General features: G+C 45.2%; 1 protein-coding gene across 2 annotated transcripts in view; it reads left to right on the forward strand.

Moving 5' to 3' along the window:
* TMEM163 (transmembrane protein 163) overlaps positions 1-21,304 on the forward strand; it is a 331,925-nt gene that overhangs the window by 41,867 nt on the left and 268,754 nt on the right. The window contains exon 1 of one of the 2 annotated variants that reach the window (NM_001101160.2): positions 20,900-21,194. The exons of the other annotated variant lie outside the window; for it this stretch is intronic. Coding sequence (NP_001094630.1) covers positions 20,999-21,194 — 196 coding nt within the window. The 5' untranslated portion in view covers positions 20,900-20,998. Of the gene's footprint in view, positions 1-20,899; positions 21,195-21,304 lie in introns of those variants that run through there. 2 annotated transcript variants of the gene reach the window in all.

Raw genomic sequence — 21,304 nt, forward strand, 5'->3', positions numbered from 1 at the left:
AAGTCAGAGTCAAGGTGATGAGCAACAGCTCAGGGTGATGAATTAGAGTCAATTTTCAAGTTTAAAAACATCTACAAAGCCTCATGGTCCCATGAGGTAGTGCCGCCGGGATTACTGTTTTGGAATGAAAGTGGTATCGGGACAATTTTTTTTATAACCTATTAAGGGGCTTTTTATCAGAAAATCTCTGATTTCTACCCTATCAGTACTTACAATTTTCAGTCTCTTCATGAGAAAAATGGAAGAATATATCATGAAGGAGAGAGAAGAACAAATACTTCAGCCATTATAGATGGGTTGCTTGGAGAATTGGCTTCTAAAATCCTGCACAGTTCAGAGAAAAACCACATTGAGTTCTTTTAATAGGGTGGTTGTTCATTCACTCTTTCTTTCATTGAACCAAGGAATATATACGTGTACATATTTTTAATTTGTTATTTTTTTATTGTTGGCTGTGCTGGGTCTTCATGGCTGCGTGCCGGCTTTCTTTAGTTGTGGTGAGCAGGGGCTACTCTTCATTGCAGCGGGCAGACTTCTCACTGTGGTGGCTTCTCCTGCTGTGGAGCACAGGCTGTAGGCACATGGGCTCAGTAGTTGCCTCACATGGGCTTAGCTGCCTGTGGCATGTGGAATCTTCCCAGACCAGGGATGGAAGCTGTGTCCCCTGCACTGCAGGGTGGATTCTTACCATTGGACCACCAGGGAAGCCCCCAAAGGAATATTTTTATTAAACAACTACCTTATGCCAGCTACTATCCTAGACCCTTGGGATACATCAGTAAACAAAATGGGCAAAAGCCCTTGTCGCTATGGATCACACATTCTAAATATATTTGATGGAGGGTGGCTCCAATCACACCACCCTCAAATTGGGTCTGTAATCTGTGACCCAAATTACAGACAGGTCATTTGCGTACGCCATGACCAATGGCAGAAACGCTGAGGGCTACGGGACAGGGGGACTGCTCAAGGACCATTCATGGGAGCTGAGTCACTGAGGCTGAGTCTTGGGCAGCTGTTTCTCCTTCCCACCTACACAGCTGCCTCTCCTTTCAGTGGTTGTACACATGGTCCAGCTGGAAGGGTGGGCGCTTATGGTGCCAGATCAGATTCTGTGGTTTTAGTCCTGGCTAAGTGCTCCCAGCCCCTACTCCCCATCTATGTGGTTGTGGGAAAGTCACTTTCAACTTCTCTGAGCCTCAGTTTCCTCCACTGTAAAATGGAGTCATGTGATGATGACTTTGTATAGTGGTCATGAGTATTAAGGGGCTTCCCTGGTGGCTCAGTGGTAAAGAACCCGTCTGCCAATGCAGGAGACGTGGGTTTGATCTGTGAGTTGGGAAGATCCCTTGGAGAAGGAAATGGCAACCCACTCCAGTATTCTTCCCTGAGAAATTCTTTTGTGGACAGTCCAGGGGTCAAAAAAAGAGTTGGACACGACTTAGCAACTAAGCAACAACAACAACAACATATGAGTATTAAAGACTGGAAAATTCTTGCCCCAGAGTATCTCTGATTCTGTTACCTGTTCTCAATTCTAGAGCTGGGCTGGGATGAGCCCTGGGGCAAATAGCCTGAGATTTGAGCAGAACTGAGGAAGACAAGCCTGTTTGTGGATGGGTTTGAGAGAGCAGACAGGGGGCACTGGGGATAGCTGGGAAAGGGCAAGGCATTCATTCATTTGTTTATTCAAACAATGTTCACCAAGCCCTCCTGTGTACCTGTACACTGTGTTGAGACCCAGAGAGGTTGAAAGGAAAGATGCTCACAGTCAGGTGAAAGAGACAGACAAGTAGCAATTCCAATACAGTGTCATACATGCTCTGATAGAGGCAGGCACTGGTGGGCTTCCAAAAAGGAGGCTCATCTCCCAGCCTTGCCATGGGGAGGGTGTTAGAGAAAGTTTCCCAGGCCACATCATCACGGAGCTGAGGGCATTAGCCAGATGGAAACACATTCCAGGCAGTGGGAAAGCAAAGGTAAAGGCAGAGTGGTGAGGGAACATGGTGATTCAGGGGAACCCAAGATGTGAGTGTGGCTGGAGTTTAGGCATTGAAGGGGGAGAGGCCCTTCAGAGGTCAGAACATGGAGCACTTTGGTTGTCAGGCTAAGGAGCTAGGAAATACTAACCCGACATAACGAGGAGCTGTTGATGGACTTTTCACCGGGGAAATACATGACTAGACTCATGTTTTCTTTTCTTTGGTGTGTGTGTGTGTGTGTGTGTGTGTGTAGAGCCATGTGGCTTGTAGGAGTTTAGTCCCCCAACCAAGGATCAAACCCAGGGCCCTGGCAATGAGAGCTCCAGGTCCCAAATCCTGGACCACCAGGGAATTCCCTTAACTCATGTTTTCAAGCTGTTTCTCTGACTGCATTGTGGAGAGTGAGTTGGGTGGGAGACATTAGGAGGCTCTTGCTCAATTCTGGTGACTATGAGAGTGGCCAGACCTTAGGAAAAAGCCCATGGGGCTGGACCAGTCATTCTGCCTTTGACTGCATAGAAATCACCTAAACAAATTTTAAAAAGACACTATGTCAAGGCTCTACCCCAAATTAATTAACTTAGATTATCTTGGGTGGGCTTGGCCATAGGTTTCTAAAGTTTCCCCAGTGACTGTAATGGGCAGTCAAGGGGGGAAGACCACTGGGTTAGAGAGATAGGGGAGAGGAAATATCTCTGATGGGGTTTCTTAGAATTACCTGGGAGCATTTATTAGAAGTACAGGCTCCTAGCCCCATCACTCAAGAGTGAATCTGAGTCTCCGGAGTCCTGATCTGGGACTCTGCATTTACAAAACAGTGATTCTTAGTGCTCCGAGATTGGAAAAGCACTCTACGGGATAGTAAGGGTGGTAGCCAACAGAACCTGGGAGGAGCAGAGGTCTTCCTGCTCCTGGGAGCACTGCCATCAGAAGTCCAAGAGGACACAAGGGAGAAGGGACCCAGGGATCACCCAGACAGGGATGGAAGGTCAAGGGAGCTCCATCCAGTCCAGTCAGGAGTTTCCATCGCATGCTTGGGCTTGGGCATTGTATTTGTTAGTTAGGGCTGCCGTAACAAAGTACCATAGACTGGCTGGCTGAAACAACAGACATTTGTCTTCTCTCAGTACTAGAGGCTGGAAGTCTAAGATCAAAGTGTCAGTGGGGTTGGTTTCTTCTGAGGCCCTTCTCTTTGGCTTGTAGATGACTGCCTTTTCCCTGTATCTTTCATGGTCTTCCCTCTGTGTGTGTTTGTGTGTGTGTCCTAACCTCCTGTTCTTGTAAGTACCTGGTCATATTAAATTCAGGTCCATGCATGACTGTTTAGTTGCTCAGTCATGTCTGACTTTTTCTGACCCCTTGGATTGTAGCTTGCCAGACTCCTCTGTCCATGGGATTTCTCAGGGAAGAACACTGCAGTGGGTAGCCATTTCCTCCTCCAGGGGATCTTCCAGACCCAGGGATGGAACTCATGTCTCTTGTGTCTTGGGTCCACCCTAACTTAATTACCTCTTTAAAGGCCCCCACATCCAGTCACATTCTGAAGTACTGGGACTTAGGTCTTTAACAAATCAATTTTGCAGCAACACAGGCAACCTGTAACAGGCATCTCAGAGCTGGAAAGGGAGAGGAAGACAGATAGGCTCTGACACCCATAAGAAATGAGAGCACAGAAATAGATCCTTTTTCTCAAAGGCAGGCTGAGAGAACACAGGCCCGAGCTATAGCAAGAAGGTTTTAGATTACACCTCAGAAAGCCTCTGCCAGAAAGGAGCAGATCACCGGGAGACCTCATTCAGAGACTGAGTCAACTCATCAGGGTCATGAATAAAAGGAACAGAGTTATGGTTTGAAAAAAAAAAAAACTAGAAAAATATTAGGAAGGAGAGGACAAAAACATTGTGCTTATGGTTGATGGCGATGGGAAGGAAAGTTCTTTGTATTTGTATCAAATGTTTTGCATTAAGACTTAAAATCCCTTCCAGGTAACCTTCTAGCAAAATGTCTGGGTGTGTTTGAATAGATTCTGGTGTGAAGGCAGGGGGATGGCTGGGTAACTCCTGGGCTTCATTTCAATCCTCCAGTTTCATCAATTTCAGGTTCCTCTTTGGTCCAATAACAGCTTTACATCTCCCAGTCTGAACTCTGTTTCTGCATCTGACTTTTATTTCCTTTCAATATAAATCAACAATGAAATATTTACTATGCCCTTGACAGAGGCAGTATAGCTCGTATCTATATTAAACAAAGTGATAAAAGAAAAGGAAATTGTTCTTTGGATAGAGACTGGTAGAGATGTATCTGCTGACCTTTAAAGAACACTGTGTCCTCTTGTGTTTATAAAAATCATTTAAAAAATAGCTTTCAAAAATTATGGCTGATTCATGTTGATGTATGGAAGAAACCAATACAACATTGTAATTATCTTCCAATTAAAAGCAAATAAATTTTTAAAAATTACATCTTCAGTTTACGATATTGTTCAGAATGAAATGGTCAACATAGAATTTTTGTAAAAGAAATGTTTAAAACAGTTTAAATGTTCACCAATTAAAGAAATGGTTAAATAAATTATTGCTTACCTATATGATAGAATATCCTGTAATTTTAAACCTGAGGTAGCTTTATATGTATATAAAGTTGCAGAATAATGTGTTACAGAATACTCTGATCCCATTTTTTTCCTTTTCTTTTCCCATTTTATTTTAAAATTAGATAAGTTTATGTATAGATGAGTGTATGTTTAGACCAAAAAAATAAAAAAGACTCAAAGGATTTTTTTTTCAAAGGATGTTCACTGTAGTGAGTAACATGGTGTCCTCCCTAGCATCCATCCGTGGCTGCGTGCCCCACTGTATAGTGACTTGAGTTTGAATGGAAAGGACCCCATGTCCACCTCTAGAAACTGGCCCTATTCATGGAGCCGACCAGGACAATTTCATACTTTCTGCCACAAAGGTTGAACTCAGGAATCGGAATTGACCCAATCAATACTTGACATTCCCCAGGCCTCAGTGGTGTGTTCATAAATAAGCATGTGGCCAGATTTGATCAGATCAGAATGAAGCCTGTGACGTTCACTCCATGGTTGTTGAGTTTCTCTATGTCTTGCTTTCCTTTCCCTCCCTTCTCCCCTCTCTGAAGAAGCACGTGGCCCTTTTGGCAGTGTTGGGGAGAAAGAATTTTCCTCTACCCTTCAATGGTTCTTTTGGCTGGTCTAATAATCAAATGGATGTGAGACAGATTAATACGAGAAAAAATAAATTTTGCATATCCAGGAACCCCAAATACATGGGAGATTCAAAGATAGAAAGGTAAAATGAGGGATATGGCCATCCTGAGCTGAGGAATGGGGTAGGTTCTGGGGCTTCCATGGACAGGAGTGTCATTCACAGGATGGTAAGAAGGGGAGCAGATGGTGGGCGATTACCTGTTTGCCCTCTCATACAGGTGGGTCACTCAGATGATGATACTCATTGTGGGAAAGATCTCCAATTTAAATTCTTCTAGGGAATTCCCTGGCTGACCAGTGATTAGGACTCAGTGCTTTCACTGCCAAATGCCTTTTCAGCCCCTGACTGGGGAGCTAAGAGCCCACAAGCCACACAGTGCAGTCAAAAATAAACAAACAAATTCTTCTAGGTAGTTAAGGGAGTGTAAAAGTTTCTCTTGACCCCACAGAGTCTCCATTACTTTAACCTCAAAAGAATCCACATGCCATGGGGACTTCCCTGGCCTTCTAGTGGTTAAGACTCTGCACTTCCACTGCAGGGGGCTTGGGTTCAATCTCTGGTCAAGGAACAAAGATCCCACATACCACTTGACACAGTCAAAGACAAATAAACAAAAAAGCATAGCTTCTATGTATAACTGAATCACTTCACTGTACACCTGAAACTAACACACTGTAAATCAACTGTGTTGTTGTTCAGTCTCTAAATTATGTCTGACTCTTTGCAACCCCATGTACTGCAGCAGGCCAGGCTGCCCTGTCCTTCACTCTCTCCTGGAGTTTGCTCAGACTCATGTCCTTTGAGTCAGTGATGCCATCCAACCATCTCATCCTCTGTTGCTCCCTTCTTTTGCCCTCAGTCTTTCCCAGCATCAGGTTCTTTTCCAAAGAGTTGGCTCTTTGCAAAGCATTGTAGCTTTAGCTTCAGCATCAGTCCTTTCAACGAATATTCAGGACTGATTTCCTTTATGATTGACTGGTTTGATCTCCATGAAGTCCAAGGAACTCTCAAGATTCTTCTCTAGCACAATTTGAAAACATTAGTTCTTCAATGCTCAGCTTTCTTTATGGCCCAGCTCTCACATCTATACATGACTCCTGGAAAAACCATAGCTTTGACTAGACGGACCTTTGTTGGGAAAGTGATATATCTCTGCTTTTTAATATACTGTCTAGGTTTGTCACGTTTCCTTTCATGCATTGGAGAAGGAAATGGCAACCCACTCCAGTGTTCTTGCCTGGAGAATCCCAGGGACAGGGGAGCCTGGTGGGCTGCCGTCTATGGGGTTGCACAGAGTCGGGCATGACTGAAGCAACTTAGCAGCAGGTTTGTCATAGCTTTTCTTCCAAGGAGCAAGTGTCCTTTTCATTTAATGGCTGCAGTCACTGTCCACAGTGATTTTGAGCGCAAGAAAATAATCTGTCACTGTTTCCACTGTTTCCCCATCTATTTGCCATGAAGAGATGGGACCAGATGCCATGATCTTAGTTTTCTTAGTTTTCCCTCTTTCACCCTCATCAAGAGGCTTTTTAGTTCCTCTTCACTTTCTGCAATAGAGTGGTATCATCTGCATATCTGAGGTTGTTGATATTTTTCTTGGCAATCTTGATTCCAGCTTGTGATTCATCCAGGGCACAGTCCTAACCACTGAATCATGAACTATGTGGCTGATGGTGGACAGTGGTGAAGCTTTGAGGGGACTGATAATATTCTGTTTATTGAATTGGCTCCATGTGGGACTTTGCTTTGTGAAAACTGAGCTTTCACCTTAGGATTTGTGTACTCTCCTACATGTAATGGGTTGAACCAAAAGGTTGTTCAGGTTTTCCCACAACATTTTACAGAAAAACCAGAATGACCTTTTTGGCCAAAGCAATATGTTGAACTTCAGTAAAAGATTTACATAAAAACAATGCAGGCTTTCAGAAGAGGGTCTGCCAAGTTTAAAACCATGTAAATTCAAAAGCGTCTGCCATTGAGATCAAGGTGCAAGGGGGTGTCTGCCATCTTTTAAGGGGATGGTACAAATGATACATTCCCCCCCCCCCTATTTTAGCAGTTAACTAATGCTTGATATAGGGCTTCCCTGATAGCTTAGTTGGTAAAGAATCCACCTGTAATGCCAGATCCCTGGGTTCGATCCCTGGGTTGGAAAGATCCCCTGGAGAAGGGAAAGGCTACCCACTCCATATTCTGGACTGGAGAATTCCATGGACTGTATAGTCTATGGGGTTGCAAAGAGTTGGACATGACTGAGCAACTTTCACAAGCGCTTGATATGGGAGTAGCTGAGTTTATTCATTTATTCCTTCAACACTTTAAAAAAAAACTCTCTGCATGCATTGTGATAAATGCCTAAAACACTAGGATGAAAAAACTGTGTTCTTGCCTTGAGAAATTTCCCATCAAGCAGAGAGAAGTAGGTGTATAATCAAAATTAGAGAAATAAAGTGTTATTCAGGCTATAACAGAAGTATGGATAGCGTATGAATAGTGGAAGAGAAACAGGAGGAAAGATCAGAACACCTTGGCAGGTGGGTGTATTAGGAAAGGCACGCAGAGAATGGAACTGTAGAAAGAACAGAAGGTAACTGGGTGTGCCTGTATTTGGCTGGGATTGAGAGAGTGTCTAGAAAGCTCTTCCAGGAAGAGAGAATCACAAAAGCAAAAGCACAGAGGTGTGAATGAATTATCCAGGCAAGTTTGGGAACCCAAGGAGATTTTGCCTAGTTGAAGAGATAGGGATTAGAGGAATGGGGAGAGTCATGAGAGAATGGCAGCAGGACACAGATGAAGAGGGCTTTCCCCACCAACTGAACAGATTTTTAAAACCTTTATTCTATAAACAGTAGCAGAGGAGCAGCATGGTCAGAGTAACTTTTTGGAAAAAGTGCTGTATAACAGAAGGTGGAGGGAGTTGGATCAGAGGAAGACACGTTGGCAGGGAGACCACTGCGATGATACAGGCAAGAGATGGTGGGGGCCTGCAATAAAACAAGAGGAGCCTGATAGAAAAGGTAGGTCTGATATAATGGATGTCAAGAAGGTGGAATCCACAGAGGTCAGTCAACAATTACCTGCTGCTTGTAAGGAGTGAGGGAGAGTGAAGTCAAGAGGAGGTATTTTTAGGGGGCTGGCTCAAGCTGACAGTGAATGGAGCTGTAATTATCCAAACTCAGCATGTCCAAGGCAGAACATGTTATCTTTCCCCTCCAAAACCTGAGAATCTTCAACCTACCTTTATTGACTTGGGGGCTTGCATCTTAGGGCTCTGGGGAGATGAGAGGAGAATTGGGGGAAAGTAGACACCATTCCAGTTTCAGCTAAAGCTGAAACTCCAGTACTTTGTCCAACTCATGCGAAGAGTTGACTCATCCGAAAAGACTCTGATGCTGGGAGGGATTGGGGGCAGGAGGAAAAGGGGACGACAGAGGATGAGATGCCTGGATGGCATCACCAACTCGATGGACGTTGAGTTTGAGTGAACTCCAGGAGTTGGTGATGGACAGGGAGGCCTGGCGTGCTGTGATTCATGGGGTCACAAAGAGTCGGACACGACTGAGCGACTGAACTGAACTGAGACACCATAACTTTTATTTTTACATTAGCAAAAGAAAATGCAACAGTTTTTTTTCTCCTTTTTTTTGAGTTTATGTGACCCCATTTTCCCCTTTGTACTTCATTCTTTTTAATTCCCTCTTCCTCCCTATCTTTGATGGCCCATTGAGCTGTGATGTCTCATTAATCCTGCTCAGTGTTCCCTGGCAACTTCTGATGGGGTTCAGTACAGTACAATCTGCTTCTGCCAAGGAAGACCTACCCTCACAATCTAGATGGTTATTCTGGAGAGAATTTTTATAAATATTTTGATTGCAAAATAAAACACACACACTGCACACCACACAAATAAAAAAAAAGTGTGGTGTAGCAAATTACTATAAAGCAAGTGCTCCCCAGGTCAAAAACTAGAACTTCCCCAGCCATGCCAGAAGCCTGTTCAACGGGACCTGTCCTTATCCTCACTCCAACCCCCTTCCTCCTATAGGTAAGCACTATACGGAGAGAATTGTGTGTCTGTATACATTTACACAAAGTTTGAGCTAATTTTATCACGGAATCTTCATGCCTATATTTGCCCTTTCCTGCAATGAAGTGAAAGTGTTAGTTGCTCAGTCATGTCCCTCTCTTTGCGACCCCATGGACTATAGCTCACCAGGCTTTTCTGTCCATGGAATTCTCCAGGCAAGAATACTGGAGTGGGTAGCCATTCTCTTCTCCAGGGGATCTTCCAGACCCAGGTATAAAACCCAGGTCTCCCATATTGCAGGCAGATTCTTTACTGTCAGAGCCACCAGGGAAGCCCTGAATATTCTGGTGACATAGGTAGGCCTCAGAAAATTCCCACAAACAGGCAAGGTATAAATACCTGGCTAGGGAATTAGCTATGTATGGATGTGAGAGTTGGACCATGAAGAAGGCTGAGCACTGAAGAATTGATGCTTTTGAATTGTGGTGTTGGAGAAGACTCTTGAGAGTCCCTTGGACTGCAAGGAGATCAAACCAGTCAATCCTAAAACAAATCAGTTCTGAATATTCATTGGAAGGACTGATGCTGAAACTGAAGCTCCAATACTTTGGCCACCTGATGTGAAAAACTGACTCATTGGAAAAGACCCTGATGCTGGGAAAGATTGAAGGCAGGAGGAGAAGGGGACTATAGAGCATGAGATGGTTGGATGGCATCAGTGACTTGATGGACCTGAGTTTGAGCAAGCTCTAGGAGTTGGTGATGGACAGGGAAGCCTGGTGTGCTGCAGTCCATGGGGTTGAAGAAAGTTGGATATGACTGAGCGACTGAACTGAACTGAAAGGAATTAGCATGAGATAGTGGAAGCAGACAGTGTGTGTGTGTTAAGTCATTTCAGTTGTATCCAACTTTTTTGCAACTGTATGGACTGTAGCCCTCCAGGCTTCTCTGTCCATGGGATTCTCTAGGCACTAGAGTTGGTAGCCATGCCCTCCTCCAAGGGATCTTCCCAACCCAGGGATGGAAGCTACGTCTCCTGCATAGCAGGCAGATTCTTGAGTGCTGAGTTACTGGGGAAGCCCTTTCCTGGGATGCCCCTCTACGTATCACTGTTAGTATTCATCCTCCTGAAACTTGTCCAGATTGCCATTTTCTCTGTGTTGAATGACCACTGTGTGTGTGTTGAGCATTGATGAATCGCAGAGGGTAATGCCCTAGGTCCTGCTCCCTCACTGTACTGTATTACTAGTTACTCATGTTTTGTTGATTTGATTTTTTCCCTTTTGTCAGTTTTTTCCCCATATGTCCCCCTTCCTGACTATATTGTGAGTCTTTTGAAGTAGAAATCAAACCTACTGCTCATGCATTCCAGACCCTTGATCCTTTCTATTCAGAGGGTGGGTCATATGCCAGTATTGGCATCAACTAGGAGTTGGTAGGCTGCAGTCCATGGGGTCACTAACAGTCGGACACAACTGAACGACTTCACTTTCCTTTCACTTTCATGCATTGGAGAAGGAAATGGCAAGCCACTCCAGTGTTCTTGCTTGGAGAATCCCAGGGATGGGGGAGCCTGGTGGGCTGCCGTCTCTGGGGTCGCACAGAGTCGGACACGACTGAAGTGACTTAGCAGCAGCAGCAAGAGTTAGTTAGAAATGCAGAAAACGGGGCCCACACCAGGCCTATTGAATGGAAATCTGCAACTTACCAAGATCACCAGGTGGTTCTTGGGCGCATTCCAAGTTAAGAAGCACTTTCCTGGAGAAGTGCTTTTGCAACTTGGCTACACATTGGAATAACCTGGGAGTCTTCCAAAAAGACTCATGCCTAGGTCCCACCCTTAGTGGTTCTGTTCCAGTTGATCAGGGAGTTGATTTGGACCTTAGGATTCTAAAGTATATCCTAACTGTCCCATTTTCCCTAGAACTGTTTGTTGTTGTTGTTGTTGTTGTTGTTAAGACCAGAAATATCCTTAGCAAATGAGGGCAAGTCAGTCACTCTAGCCCTGAAGATCATAACATGCAGGTAGAGTCAAGATGCATTGCTTAAGAGCAGATGTCAAAGGTAGGGATGCAGGACTAGACCATTCTTTTAAGTCCCTTAAAAGCAGGCTTCCCTTGTGACTCAGTGGTAAAAAAATTTTGCCTGCCAATGCAGGAGATGTGGGTTTGATCCCTGGGTCAGGAAGATCCCCTGGGGAGGGAAATGGCAACTTGCTCCAGTATTCTTGCCTGGAAAATTCCATGGTCAGAGAAGCCTAGTGGGTTATAGTCCATGGGGTTGCAGAGTTGGACACAAATCAGCAACAACAACAATAGCAGCCAAACAGTGTATTGGTTAAGAGCAGGGCTCAGGGAGCTCCACTCCTGGGTTCATTAGCAATGGTACTTAACCTTATCCTAAGATGGAAATACTGTTAATACCTGCTTTACAGGGTAGTGAGGGCTATGTGGACTCTTTCCTGCCATATCCTTAGAAGTCATGAGCTTAGCAAGTGGCTGTACCAGAGGTAACTGCAGCTGAGGCTCTTATTGCCTGCTTTGTTTTTTTGGGCTTCTTGTCCTTCTCTTTCTTGCATAAATACCTAGGATTAGGGATCTGGCTTCAAACTTTTCTTATGACCTTCCTTACCTCTCTTAACCTTCATTACATTGAAGAGAATTAGGGCTTTGTTCTGAGGGGGCTTTGGCTTAAGGGAATATTGTGTTTGGTCTGATTCTCTATCCAGACCACCAAAGCTTTTTTCATATCAGCAGTAAGGCTGTTTTGCTTTCTAACCATTCACGTGTTCCCTGGAGTAACACTTAGTTCCTTCAAGAACTTTTCCTTTGTATTTGCAAGAAGGCTAACTGTTTAGGGCGAGAGGTCTAGCTTTTTGGCTTATCTCGGCTTTTGTAATGCTTTCCTCACAAGCTTACTCATTGCTAGTCTTTGACCTACAGTGAGAGAGGTGTGAATCTTCCTTTTATTTGAACACTTAGATGCCAGTGTAGGGTTATTAATTGGCCTGATGGCTGGTGACAGAGCAGTCAGAACACACACCACATTTATCAAGTAAGGTCACCATCTTATGTGGGCTTGGTTTGTGGAGACCCAGATGGTAAAGAGACTGCCTGCAGTGCGGGAGACCAGGGTTTGATCCCTGGGTTGGGAAGATCCCATGGAGAAGGAAATGGCAACCCACTGCATTACTCTTGCCTGGAAAATCCCATGGATGGAGGAGCCTGGCAGGCTACAGTCCATGGGGTTGCAAAGAGTCAGACATGACTGAGCGACTTCACTCACTCAAAACAATTACAATGGTAGCATCAAATATTACTGATCACAGATCATAACAAACCTAATAATAATTTTTAAAGTTTGAAATATCTTGAGAATTAGAAAAATGTGAAACACAAATGAGCAAATGCTTTTGAAAAATGATGTCAGTAGACTTGGTGAATGGGCTTCCCAGGTGGTGCTAGTGGTAAAGAGCCTGCCTGCCAATGCAGGAGACATAAGAGACATGGGTTTGATCCCTGTGTCGGGAAGATCCCCTGGAGGAGGGCATGGCATCCCACTCCAGTATTCTTGCCTGGAGAATCCCATGGACAGAGGAGCCTGGCTGGCTACGGTCCATAGCTTTGAAGAGTCGAACACTGAAGTGACTTAGCATGCACATACACGCAGACTTGGTAAATGCAGGGTTGCCACAAACCTTCAGTTTTTAAAAAATGCTATCTACAATAAAATGAGGCATGTGATGTGAAAGTCACTCAGCTATGTCAGACTCTTTTCAATCCCATGGAGTATAGCCTGCCAGGTTCCTCTGTCTGTAGAATTCTCCAGGCAAGAATACTGGAGTGGGTTGCTTCTCTTCTCCAGGAGATCTTCCTGACCCAGGGATCAAACCCAGGTCTCCTGCATTGCAAGCAGATTCTTTACCATCTGAGCCACCAGAAAAGCCCCCAAATGAGGCATGCCTGTATTGAACATGTAAAAGGGAATAAATAGCAAAAAAAGATACCACTCAATCTGTATATTTCAGTAGTCAGGTTACATGTTCATGTGCTTTTACCCAAATGTAACTTTCCAGAGTGTCCTGGTGGAAGCCCTGTTTTAAGAATTTGAGATTTCACAAAATTCACAAAATTTCCAAAATCCTTAAATATACTAACAAGTCCCAGGAACTGGATTAAAATTGTGACTATTAGTTTAATTCTTGGCTGAGTACCAAAGAATTGATGCTTTCAAAATGCGGTGTTGGAGAAGACTATTGAGAATCCCTTGGGCTGCAAGGAGATCAAACCAGTCGATCCTACAGGAAATGAGTCCTGAATATTCATTGGAAGGACTGATGCTGAAACTGAAGCTCCAATATTTTGGCCACCTGATGTGAAAAACTGATTCATTGGAAAAGACCCTGATGCTGGGAAAGATTGAAGGCAGGAGGAGAAGGGGACTACAGAGGATGAGTTGGTTGGATGGCATCACTAACTCCATGGACATGAGTTTGAGCAAACTATGGGACACAATGAAGGACAGGGAAGCCTGCATGCTGCAGTCCATGGTGTTGCAAAGAGTCGAACAACAAAATCCTTTCTCACCATTATTCATGAACATTGTACTCCTGATGACCATATTAAAATTTCCAAGAAACTTTAAAGTATTATTAAAGTACCTCATGTACTTTGTCTTTCCATGGTTTCTCTTCAGCAATGGGCAAAATTTAAGGTTAGGATGTCTACCTCTCAGACTCAAGCCTTCTCATCTCTCCCCACTTAATTTTATTTTATTTTTTTTAAAGTAGACTTTACTTGTTAGGATAGATTTTTTTCTTGATAGATTGCAGGAAAAATGAGAAGGTAGTATAGAAAGTTGCCATAAACCCAGCACTCTGTTTCCCCTATTATTGATGTCTTATGTTAGCATGGTACATTGCTTTAATTGGTGAAGTATAACTGATACATTTGGATGTGAATTTGAGCAGACTCCAGGAGATAGTGGAGGACAGAGGAGGCTAGCATGCTACAGTCCATAGGGTCACAAATAATTGGACACAACTTAGTGACTGAACAACAACAAATTGATACATTATTATTAACTAAGGCCCCAGTTGTTCAGATGTTTTAAAATTTAACCTAATATTCTTTTTCTGTCCCAGGATCCCATCTAGGAAATAATACACTTAATTGTCATGTCTCCTTAGGTTCCTCTTGGTTGTGACAGTTAAGCCTTCCCTTTTACAACAGTTCAGTTCAGTTCAGTCACTCAGTCGTGTCTGACTCTTTGCGACCCCATGAACCGAAGCGCGCCAGGCCTCCCTGTCCATCACCAACTACCGGAGTCCACCCAAACTCATGTCCATTGAGTCGGTAATGCCATCTAACCATCTCATCCTCTGTCGTCCCCTTCTCCTCCTACCTTCAGTCTTTCCAAACATCAGGGGCTTTTCAAATGAGTCAGCTCTTTACATCAGGTGGCCAAAATATTGGAGTTTCAGCTTCAACATCAGTCCTTCCAATGAACACCCAGGACTGATTTCCTTTAGGATGGATTGGTTGGATCTCCTTGCAGTCCAAGGGACTCTCAAGAGTCTTCTCCAACACCACAGTTCAAAAGCATCAGTTCTTCAGTGCTCAGCCTTCTTTATGGTCCAACTCTCACATCCATACATAACTTCCAGAAAAACCATAGCTTTGACTAGACAGACCTTTGTTGGCAAAGTTATGTCTCTGCTTTTTAATATACTGTCTACGTTTGTCACAGCTTTTCTTCCAAGGAGCAAGGGTCTTTTAATTTCATGGATGCAGTCGCCATCTGCAGTGATTTTGGAACCCAAGAAAATAAAGTCTGTCACTGTTTCCATTGTTTCCTCATCTGTTTGTCATGAAACTATGGGACTGGTTGCCATGATCTTAGTTTTCTGAATGTTGAGTTTTAAGTCAGCTTTTTCACTCTCTTTTCTCGCCTTCATCAAGAGGCTCTTTAGTTCCTCTTTGCTTTCTGCCATAAGGGTGGTATCATCTGCATATCTGAGGTTATTGATATTTCTCCTGGCAATCTTGATTCTGGCTTATGCTTCATCTAGCCCGACATTTCGCATGATGTACTCTTCATTTAAGTTAAATAAGCAGGGTGACAGTATTATAGCCAAACTCTGTGGGAAACAGACTCACTCAGGACAGCGTGGGTAGTGGAGTGCAGTTTATTATGCTGGTGGGTCCGAGGCAGAGTTTCTTCTTTAGCCAGGGACCCCAAAATACTTTTATGAAAACCTTATATATCTTAGGTGTATGTGCTCAAGTCCACATCCCCAAATTCCTTAAACCTAGACTGGAAAATGTTAAAGGGGAATACAATCAGGTTGTAGACATGATTCATAATCAGAAGGGTCAGCTGGTTATACATTGTAACCTACATCAGTGGGTGCCATAAAGATTACAAAGGTGACTGACTACCTAGGGGATTATTACATTCTTTATGGTGAAGGGAAATCTTAGTATGGAATCTGGTGCCTGTCAGTCCAGGAGGCCTGTTCAGCCATAGGTATGTGATCTCCATTGCTACCAGGCACATAGTCCAAAGTTCACTGGGAATGTAGGATGGAGTTTCCTTCTTTTTCAAGATGGTGTCAGCTCAGCCTGTTCCTTTCCTCCTTCAAAAGTATACAGCCCTGATGTACTCCTTTCCCAATTTGGAACCAGTTTGTTGTTCCATGTCTAGTTGCTTCTTGACCTGCATATAGGTTTCTCAGGAGGCCGGTAAGGTGGTCTGGTATTCCCATCTCTTTAAGAATTTTCTACAGTTTGTTGTGATCCACATAGTCAAAGGCTTTAGTCAATGAAGCAAAAATAGCTGTTTTTCTGGAATTCTCTTGCTTTTTCTATGTTCCAATGGATGTTGGCAATTTGATCTCTGGTTCCTCTGCCTTTTCGAAAACCAGCTTGAACATCTGAAGTTCACAGTTCAGGTACTGTTGAAGCCTGGCTTGGAGAATTTTGAGCATTACTTTGCTAGCATATAAAATGAGTGCAGTTGTGCAGAACATTCTTTGGCATTGCCCTTCCAGTCCTGTGGCCACTGCTGAGTTTTCCAAATTGGCTGGCGTATTGAGTGCAGCACTTTCACAGCATCATCTTTTAGGATTTGAAATAGCTCAGCTGAAATTTCATCACCTCCATTAGCTTTGTTCATAGTAATGCTTCCTAAGGCCCACTTGACTTTGCACTCCAAGGTGTCTGGCTCTAGGTGAGTGATCACACCATCATGGTTATCTGGGTCATGAAGATCTTTTTTGTATAGTTCTTCTGTGTATTCTTGCCACCTCTTTTTAATATCTTCTGCTTCTGTTAGGTTCATACCATTTCTGTTCTTCATTGTGCCCATCTTTGCATAAAATATTCCCTTGGTATCTCTAGTTTTCTTGAAGAGATCTCTAGTCTTTCCCATTCTAATATTTTCCTTTATTTCTTTGCATTGATCACTGAGGAAGGCTTTCTTATCTCTCCTTGCTATTTGGAACTCTGCATTCAGATGGGTATATCTTTCCTTTTCTCCTAATGCCTTTCACTTCTCTTCTTTTCTCAGCTATTTATAAGGCCTGTTCAGACAACAATTTTGCCTTTTTGCATTTGTTTTTCTTGGGGATGGTTTTGATCGCTGCCTCCTATACAATGTCACGAACCTCAATCCAAAGTTCTTCAGGCACTCTATCAGAACTAATCCTTTGAATCTATTTTTCACTTCCACTGTATAATCGTAAGGGATTTGATTTAGGTCACTCCTGAATGGTCTAGTGGTTTTCCCTACTTTCTTCAATTTAAGTCTGAATTTGGCAATAAAGAGTTCATGATCTGAGCCACAGTCTGGTCCTGGTCTTGTTTTTGCTGACCATATAGAGCTTCTCCATCTTTGGCTGCAAAGAATATAATCAATCTGATTTCTGTATTGACCATCTGGTGAGGTTCATGTGTAGAGCTGTCTCTTGTGCTGTTGGAAGAGGGTGTTTGCTATGGCCAGTGCATTCTCTTCACAAAACTCTGTAGTTAGGTATTTATACCAATTTAAGTTTAAGAGCAGTAAGACAAGACTCTGGTATATTATTAACACGTTTTCTTTATTTTTGACATTTTGAGGTTAGAGCTAAATAAAAATATCTAGATACACATTTGGAATTACTGGGCCTGTGACAGTTACACATTTGACAGGTGCTGATGTATTGATTGTTGACTCACAAGCCATGAGTGGGACTGGTGTCATTGTCCTGATTTTTCAAAACAGTGAACAAAGTAGTCTTCCCTAGATTTATACAGTAGTTGCATTTACAGAAAATGCACTGTGTATTCAAGTGGTGCAAAAATATTTTGTTTATATGGAAAACAGAGTTGAAGTTCTAAAGTAATAGAAGCATATTTTAACTGCCCCAAATGTCCAATCTGACATATGAAGCCCATGCAGGACACAATCACTGCGCTGCAAAATCCTGGCCTGGCAGGACTTTCCGCAACCTCCTCCACCCTCCACTTAAATGCCACTTCCCTCTGCCCCTTGTTGTTAGACCCAATTAAAGCATCTGTAAATTTCCAAAATACCCCTAGGGGGCGGTACTGTTGTGGGCTGTAGTGCTAAAGTTTAACAGGAGACTTGCCATCTTTTTTTTTTGAATTAACTTTTATGGGAGTATAGTTTATTTAAACAGGAGATTTGCCTTGATTTTTTCCTTTGTAAAATGAGGAGAGTAGTAGTTAAGGGATGGAAACAATTCAGGTAAAACACTTAGTGAGGTGCCTGGCACACAGTACATGCTCCAGGATGTAAGCTAATATTATCTCCCAGTCAGTCAGCAGAGATTGTTCCCCCAGGTAGATGTGGGTGAATGAAGATAGGAATCAGGCATGCACCACATCCCCTGCTTCCATCAGCAGTGAGTTATTAAACACTTACTGTCCGCAAAAAGGAGAGCCCGGGGAGAGCTGGAGTCAGAGAAATCTTTCTGGAGGAGACAAGAATGGCTTATTGAGCCAGGGCAGCTGCAACTTGAAGGAAATATATTTATTCCATGAATAATAAATAACTCCTGGATCCTTGCTTTGAGAGTGTGGTCTTCAGACCAGCAGCTTCAGCAGTGTCTGGGGGCTTGTGAGAAATCTTAGCCTGTACCCCAGACAGATTTAGAATCTGCATTTTAACAAGAATCTCGGGTGTTCAACTGCACATTACAGTTAGAGAACCATCTGAGGGACCAGAGGAAAGAACAAGGATACTTAATCCCTTGAGAGAACACAGATCTTGGGTGTGTTTGTGACAGAGGGAAGGAGGGAGAGGATGGAGGGGGTAGAGAGATGATGAGTGAGCAGGGGCCAGGTTAGCCAAGACTGTGGAGGGCAGTTAGTGAGACTCTCAAAGGTGGTCGTAGAGCAAGCCGTCTACAGCAGAATTTGTGTTATTCAAATAAAGATTCTCAGCCAGATCCCAGATCTACTGAATCAGAATCTCAAATAACAAGGAGTCAGCGTTTAAATAAATTGAAAAAAGAAAAAACTTCTCCAGATGAGTTAAAAATGGGGAAGGAGTTTTAAAAAATAGCCACGTTTTCACCTATGGTATTAGAATTTCCTGCAGTAAAGTATTTTTGTTGGTAAACTCCCCAGGTGATTCTAATGTTTGCGAGCTATTGACAGGAATTAAATGGGAAAACCTGGAGAAAAGTCTGGGTGGGAGGAAGTAAGAGTTGTCTGCAAATACCTGAAGGCTGTCTACCTCAGAGTGAAAGTGAAAGTCACTCAGTCTATCCGACTCTTTGCGACCCCATGGAATATGCTATGCTATGCTAAGTCACTTCAGTCGTGTCCGACTCTGTGTGACCCCATAGACGGCAGCCCACCAGGCTCCCCCGTCCCTGGGATTCTCCAGGCAAGAACACTGGAGTGGGTAGCGTTTCCTTTCGCAAGCGGATCTTCCCAGCCAAGAATCGAACCTGGGTCTCCTGCATTACAGGCAGATTATTTACCAACTGAACTATCAGGGAAGCCCCAAATTGGAAGTCGCTCAGTCTCGCCGACTCTTTAGTCCTCGGAATTCTCTGGGCCGGAATACTGGAGTGGGTAGCCTTTCCCTTCTCCAGGGGATCTTCCCAACCCAGGGATCAAACCCAGGTCTCCCGCATTGCGGGCAGATTCTTTACCAACTGAGCCATCAGGGAAGCCCCTCAGAAGACAGAAGCAAGACCAGTGGGTAAAATTTATTTATTTTTGTGTGTGTGCTCAAATAATCATAGCGTTTTTCTTCCCCCTCCTCCTTTTCCTCCTTTCCTAGCAAGAAGGGGCCTTTGAAATGCCCTTGTCCACCTCTTAAAGTTTGTAGTTATTGCTTAAAAAAGGTAAAGTAAATTGGCCAAGGTCAACTCAGATATTCTCAATCAAACCCAACAGCAGCAACAAAATGAGACCCTCTTCCCAGTGCTAGTGATATTTCCACTGCACGACAAAGGTATTTTAATCCCACTCGGATTTCCATCGCAGGCAAAGCGAGAATGAGAAACTGGTTACTCTTCAAAAAACGGTGCCCTCCCCCACAGTAGGCAGGCTTTAAATGAGGAATTGGCATTTTAGAAGACTCATTAAATCTTAAGAATGATATACTTAGGAAGAGGAAATCTAGCTTTGTGAATCTGGATACGGATATTATATTCAAGCCGAATCTGATAAATGGCCGGTCCCCCTTGGCACCTCTCCGGGTTACACCACAGGGCGTGGGTTCCAGGGTGCACCCACCTCGTTGGTTCGCTGCGGAGACGAGCCGGACCGCGCGCCAGGGTCGAGCTCCGCGCGGTCAGAGAAGGGAGGAAGCGCCAAGGAAGCCAGCGGAGGACTTCCAGTAGGAGGGAGGCTTCGATCTGAAGCCTAAAGTATCAGCAAGTCTTGGCTACTCAGAGAGGAAATAGCTGGTGGCGGACTGGCTGGATACATGGTCCAAGGGCAGTTTCAATGGTAGTAGTGGGGGGGGGGGCGGGGGGGCGCGGTTAGGGTCCAAACTTCTATAGAACGCCCTGTGGTCCTAAGATACCCGGTCTCTTTAAGTTGGTGCTGGAGGGTAATCGACGCTCTTAGAAGAAGACCCAACATCGGTGGGGGTGGAGGCAGGTGAACCTCGTTCTCCCGAGATGGGCGATGAGGATGGCAGCCCAGGCAGGAGATCCTGCATAATCTGTGAAGCCCGTGCAGCTCCAGAGGAGAAGGGTGCCACATTAGGGCGCTGACCGCTTTCCTAACCAAGCGCGGGCGCAGCCTTCTCGGACAGTAAAGGAAGCGGGTCCGAGGCGATCTCCTCTGGTCACCATCCCGCGGCACGAGTGGGGCGGGTCTCCCATCACACCCTCAGCAGGCCCTGCTCGGGTTTCTGCCGGTCCTGGCTTTCCCAGTAGTCCAGCCCACACCCCGAGCCTCCAGGCTTCAGGCCTGGCCGGATCCCTCCCTCCCCACCGGCCTCGGGGCGCGGGCTCCGGCGCCGGGGCCTCGGGGCGGGTCCCTGCCGCACGCACCTGCCCCCGGGGGCGGAGCGCGGCAGCTGCTGCTGGGCCCGAGTCTCTGCCACCGGCCACGCGAGCCGCGCGGCTCCCGCACACCCCCCCGCCCCCTGCCGCCGCCGCACTTCCACTCCGCGGCGCCCGCGCGGTCGGTCCGTCCCTCCGCCCGCTCCCAGCCGCGGCGCCTCGCACTTCTGACTCGAGTCCCCTCAGCGCTCGTCGTCGCCGCCCGGACCCGCCGCCCCGCGCCATGGAGACGGCCGCGGGCAGCGAGCGCCGCAGCACCCCGGGTCCCGCAGTCCCGCCGCCGCCCAGGGGCCACGCGCCCTTGGCCACCGCCTCCGGCCCGCTGAGCTCCCCGGCGCGCGAGCCGCCGCAGCCCGAGGAGGAGCGGCAGCTGCGTATCAGCGAGAGCGGCCAGTTCAGCGACGGGCTGGAGGACCGAGGTGAGCGCGCGCCGCCCCGGGCCCCTTCCCCTGGCCCGGCCCCTTTCCTCGGCCGGGCGGGCGCGATGAGGAGCCGCTGCTCGGGGCCCGCCTTTCCGCTGGCGGGTGGG

The sequence above is a fragment of the Bos taurus genome, chromosome 2, assembly GCF_002263795.3.
Source record: "Bos taurus isolate L1 Dominette 01449 registration number 42190680 breed Hereford chromosome 2, ARS-UCD2.0, whole genome shotgun sequence".
In the NCBI taxonomy this organism is placed as follows: Eukaryota; Metazoa; Chordata; class Mammalia; order Artiodactyla; family Bovidae; genus Bos; species Bos taurus.